Source organism: Marmota flaviventris, chromosome 6 (assembly GCF_047511675.1).
Source record: "Marmota flaviventris isolate mMarFla1 chromosome 6, mMarFla1.hap1, whole genome shotgun sequence".
Taxonomy (NCBI): domain Eukaryota; kingdom Metazoa; phylum Chordata; class Mammalia; order Rodentia; family Sciuridae; genus Marmota; species Marmota flaviventris.
In genome coordinates this window covers 102,578,230-102,584,229 of record NC_092503.1, presented here as the reverse complement: position 1 = coordinate 102,584,229, position 6,000 = coordinate 102,578,230, and the positions used below count along the sequence as shown (strand labels likewise).

General features: G+C 37.1%; 1 protein-coding gene across 1 annotated transcript in view; it reads right to left on the bottom strand.

Moving 5' to 3' along the window:
- Nucleotides 1-1,940: 1,940 nt before the first annotated feature.
- Pkhd1 (PKHD1 ciliary IPT domain containing fibrocystin/polyductin) overlaps nucleotides 1,941-6,000 on the bottom strand; it is a 432,276-nt gene continuing 428,216 nt past the window's right edge. The window contains exon 66 of the mRNA XM_027938269.2: nucleotides 1,941-2,380. Within this exon, the coding sequence (XP_027794070.2) occupies nucleotides 1,941-2,380 (440 nt within the window). The remainder of the gene's footprint in view (nucleotides 2,381-6,000) is intronic.

The following is a 6,000-nucleotide window of genomic DNA, read 5'->3' as shown; positions in this document are numbered from 1 at the left end:
CCCTTCTGGAGGGGACAGTCAACCCTTTTCTCCCAACCAATATGCCAAGTAGTAGGTACTGGGGTATTTTTGCCTCTCTTGCTTTGTTATTCTCCCTACTCTCTGAATTTCACCAGAATACATTTTCTCTTCTGTCACTTTCCAGTGGTCACCTGTAGCCACCCACTTCCTCAAGCAATTCACACCTGTTCTTTGTTTTTCCCACTGAGGAGCTGACTAGTGCTGGGTGCCTCTACTCAGCCATCTTCCCAACTCTGTTTTGTCATGTTCTTAAATCCTGTTGCCTTCCAAAACACATCTACAAAGAGGATATGTCCTGCAGGTGACCAGCTTATACCTACAGAGTAAATTCCTACAGTCTAAGTTGTACTTCAGTGTCCTTCTTTACACACAAAATAGCTTGGATTGAAATCTCCTGGAGAGCACCAACCCTGATATCTAACTTCTATCTCACTCAGAACCCAACGCAGCACCAAAGAGCATGTTGCTCATTTCCCTTCAGGGACAGTACTAAAATCTGAGGCTGAGACTGTTCTTCTCCACTCATGGCGGGTGACTCATACCTTCCCATGGATTCCCTGAAGATGATGGTTTTCTGTCAGTGTTTTCCATGGGTCCTGATCCCAGATTTCATTATTTAAAATTCAGCAATAGAAGAGTGTATGTCCTTCTTCTCTTTCAACCCAAACTCAAGAGTGCCCCTCAGCCTTTCAGATATTGGGAAATCATGTTTTACATTTTGGGAATATCTGAGGACAATTCCATTTGGAAATTCTCATTTCTGCTACCTGCACTTTTCACTCTTGGAGCATAAATCCTTCTGGATACAGAGCCAAGGACACATTCTGGCTGCTTAAAGTATCCTCTAGTTTGAACATTCGCAAGTGTATGAATTAGGAGAATTGACCTTTATATCCTTACTCAATTTATCAATATGAGTTGATCCTTTGCTATGGTCTCCCTTAGACCCTAAGCACAATCTAGAAAGGCTGCACCTGATGTAATCTCTCTTCCCTTCTGTTGGGCAGCTTTATGCATTTCTTCTCCAAAAAAAAGCAGCTCTTTAATAAAGGAGTTAGCTGGAGATCTACTTAGACACTTGGTTATCTCTGGTCCTCCAATAAAACTGTCTTCCATTTATAAATTTGATTCAGCTACTAATTAAGAGAGAAATATAGCTATGATACATTGACAATTTTATTTCTCAGATTTAGTATTTGACATCTTTATTCTTGAGTAAAATCTCAGCAAAGCACATGAAAATATCAATTTTTGACTGTAAATACTCATAAGATGCAAACCTGATATGCATGCACTACTCTAGGTTCTCAATAATGACTGAATTTAAGCTACAAAATAAGCCACTTGTAAAAAATTAGGTAGTTGTCTTGTGATTGGAAGGTAAGCCCTGATACAGGAGGAAGCAGGATGTTTTCCAGTCTTCAAATGCAGGTGACCAGCTTATACCTGTATGAACAGGGAAAACAAATGCTTTTCTGTAATACTGAAAAACTAACTCTTGCAGATGAGACCTTTCCATGATTCTTTCCATAAGAGGAGTCCAAAGTGCTGTGGGTGGTCATCCCAGGGGAAGTTTAATAACAATTCCTACCGGTATAAGTCAGTATTAATACAATTATTAAGTTGGTGAACTAGGAGCAGAGATGGCTTAAGTTAAAAACAAATAAAAACTTATCAAGTGTTTAAGAATCTATTATTTGTCCAGCATTGGCAAATGATCTGTGATAGACTCAAAAGATATATAATCAGACACTGTTTCAGTCCACAGACATTTTAAAGCTCTAAATGGGATTCATAGTCAAACTCCTTCTACCTACTCAGGAACACATGTCAGGCCTCACCCTCACCTCCCCTGTTTATTGTCTGGAAATATTTTGAACATTCTGCTTTTCAGTCCAAATGCCCTCACCATTCCCTGGTTACAGCTGTTCCTGAACAGTTTCTGGTTGTGCAGAATGAAGGCAGAACTTCTCAGTGGCACCACAGGAGGCTTTCTTCTCTTGGGAAAGCCCCAAGCTGCTACTTCTCTTGATGAGCTGACTCTGTCCCTGCCACTGATGGCTCTCTTGTCTGAGGTCTGGGCACAGCAGCAGAAGTCGATCTTGGCCTGCCAGCTGGTATCTGAGCAGCTGCTCTTGGGCTGCCTTCCAGTTCCCACTCTCCTGCAGGTACAACTGCTGAGAAGGAGACCCCGGAGCACAAGTGTGCCTCTGGGATGTGACACCGGTAATACTGGGAGCAGCCGTAGCAGCCACTTCCTCTGGGACAGTGTGGCTGCTCACCTTCCTTCTGGACACTCCGTCCAGGGCATGGTTGGGAAGCTGGTTCAGCCTGCCCAGCATGACCTTCATTCTCAAATCTGTGGAAAGAGAAATAGGGGAAGAAATCATTTAGTTTTTAATCAGTTGATAACATATTTTGAATATCTAGGAATCTTGACAATATATTATCAACTAATTAAAGGTTGAATTATAACTGATGATCAATTTCCAAATACCTTTAAAAACACTTTTTCCTAAAATAAGAGTACTGTATCCCACACCCAAGTTGTAATTAACCATCCAATAAGTTTGATAATATGTCTTCAAAAAAACCCCACTTTTATGATGTTATTAAATAAACAAGGATTTTAAGTGTAAGCACAGAGCTTAAATTTGATATATAGACTTTAGGCAGGTCTAATTATTGGGAAACCCACACCCATATTAAGAAATGTGAACCTGAAAAATCAGTCTTATCTAGTATTTTGGCTTGTACACCAAATTTACAATTTAAACCTCTTTGATTTTATAAAAATGAATATAAACATAGGTGGAGCTAATATAAATATATGAATACATTTATGAGCATGTGCATGTTTGGTTGTATAATAGTGGAAGGAGAGAAAGTGAATTGTAATTTAGTCATGAAGTTAGTGTTCTTATCAAAATCCCCTTTTTTTTTCTGGGTGGCTGTGTGACTTTCATTCCACCTCTTAGTCTGTCATGGCTTCAATTGTAAAATTTCATATTATTATCAGTCGTTACTTAATTTACTAAAATTTCCTTCATTTTAGTAACCTTAGTTATTATTTTCTTTCATTGAGATTTCATTTGTACTTTAGTTTTCTTATTAAACATAATTAAAAATTAACTCAGAAGAGTACAATATTGGTAAACTAATGATTTAGGCATTTTTTTTTTTTTTCTAATCTGGCCCAATTCTTGGAAGTGCACTATTATATATATACACACACTTAATACTGTGATCATGCTCCAAGTAAATGAGTTAAGTAACTTCTCACATTACTGGAGTAGTAAATAATGATGAACTAAGAATACATAGAATTTTAGTGATATCATAGTCAGAATTACCAGAACAGTTGTTTATGTTATTAAATATATAAAATATGACTCCCCAAAGCTATATAACATAGCAGCTAATAGCATAGGCTTATAATCAAATAAATGTGGTTATACTTCCTGCTTGGTCCTTTACTTGCTGAATAAACATGTAAACTGTTCTTTATCACACTGTGCCTCAGCTTGCTCATCTTTGAAACAATAATAGTGCTGGTGTCTATCTTGTGGGATTATTTGAAAGTTAAATCAGCTGAAGCACGCGAAGTACTGCCCAAAAGCAACAATATGGTAAAGACTATCATATGGTTTGGATGTGAGGTGCCCCCATAAAACTCATGTGTGAGATAATGCAACAATGTTCACAAGGTGAAAAAATTAGATTATAAAAACTTTAACCTAACCAGTGGATTAACCACTTGAATTGGGTGGTACCTATAGGCAGATAGGAAACTGGAGGAAGTAGATCACAGGTGGCATGCCTTTGGGGTTTATATTTCATCCCTGGCAACTTACTTTTGCTCTCTCTTCTTGTTTGTCATGAACTGAGCATCTTTCCTCCACCAAACCTTTCCACCGTGATGTTCTGCCTAAGCTCAATTCCAGAGCTATTGAGTTGGCCAACAATGGCCTGAATCTCTGAAACCATGAGCTAAAATAAAGTTGTCATCTAAGGTGTTCTTGTTGGGTACATTGATCAGAACAATTCAAAGCTGACTAAAATAACTATCATGATAATTGCCATTACCATTATAGTAACCATCATTGTTCAAATTTCTAATGTTTAAATAATAGTGCCAAGTGCTGATTTCAATATGTAATATTCGCTCATTCTTTCAATTCTTAGAGCCAACCCAAGAAACCATTAATACTATCGTCCTTGATGTATAGAAGAATAAATGAAAGTGAAGCTGGACATGATGGTATGCACCTGTATGTACTTCTAACCACCAAGGAGGCTGAGTTGGGAGAATGATTTGAGCCCAAGAGTTAAAGACCAGTCTGTGTAATATTTTTTGATTCATCTCACAAAAGTCAAAAGTACAGATGGTAGGCTTACTTACCATATTTGTAAAGCTTCTAAGTATGTACATGGGAATTCAAATAATCTCATGTGACCATGCATTAATCACTTAAAATAATTATTAAATGATTCTATAAGTTTCTTTTCTAACTCTGTCTACAACTTACTTTAATAAAAAGTACCTTAAATTAATAGTTCTGTCTCACAGACAGTAAGATAATTTCATATTAAAATACACCAACATAGACAGTAACAAATTCATATTAAAATACAGCAACAAACAACCTCAATATGATAGTCCTTAGGTGTTTAAACTTAGGCTTTCTTTTGCCTTCAAAATTTACTTTAATAATTTAAAGTACCATTTATACAGCAAGTATACCAAATAACACATGTTGAGCACTACATCATGTATGTAATTTGTCCTTAGAATAACCCTCTGCAGTGCATGCTATTATTATCTGTCATTTATATATTTATACATAACAGGGATTGAACCCATGGGTGCTCAACCACTAAGCCACATCTCCAGTCCTTTTTTGTATTTTTATTTATAGACAAGATCTCATAAAGTTGCTGGGTCTGGCTTTGAACACAAGATCTTTCTGCCTCAGCCACATGATTTACTGGGATTACAGTGGTGTGCCATGCCCAGCTATTATCTGCCCTTCAGAAGAAAGGTAATTAAGGGCCAGAGTGACTAAGTATGCCTTCCCAATACCACAGGTAAATCAAGGGCAGATCTGGTTTAGAGAATTCTAGATTTTTTGGTCCAGATTCTGTGCTTGTCAGCACCATACAACAATGTATAAAGTCCTAGACACCAATGAAGAATTAAGAAGAGTGTTTGGCTGGATATATGCGTATCAGTATGTCATATGTGCAAAGGTCATCTTTCATGTGCCTTATGATGAATAAAAAAAGACTCATCTTCAACCCTTGGGAAGTAGGTCATCGACATCTACTATCACTAATGTTTTTGCATTTCACCACTAAATTCATTAACTACTCTTTTTTTTTTACACACAATGTAGATGCTAACGTATTAACTTGTGTATTATGCTTCTCTCAGTTTATTGGGAGCTGTCCTGGCTTGTGTCAGAAGACAATAGTGCTATCTATATCAGAATTAAAAACCCAATTTATTAGTAGTTTAATCTAATCTAGCAACAGATGATGGGTGGAAAATGAAGTAATGAGGTGAGGTTATGAAAACGTAATAATTCTTTTTATTTTTTAATTTTTGTTTTTTTTGAGACAGGGTCTTGCTAAGTCTCTCAGGCTGGCCTCAAACTTATGATCCTCCTACCTCATCTTCCCAAATAGCTGGGATTACAGGTGTGTGACTTCTAAAATGCTTTTTACTTGGACCAGTAAATAAGATAAAGTAATCATGTTGTTCAATTGTTCCCACAATGCTTATATTAATATCCTGATAAGTCTGTATTACTCATATCTCCCTTTCACTTTCCACACAGTCTTTTTGTCTAGCGTTTATCTGCCATAGCTACCTGCCTGGAGGATTTCTCTTGCTTGGAGCTGTGAGAACTTTCCGGTTACTCTAGTTTTCCTATGGGATCTGAAACTCCTTCCAGAAGTGTTTCTTGACAGCTCAAC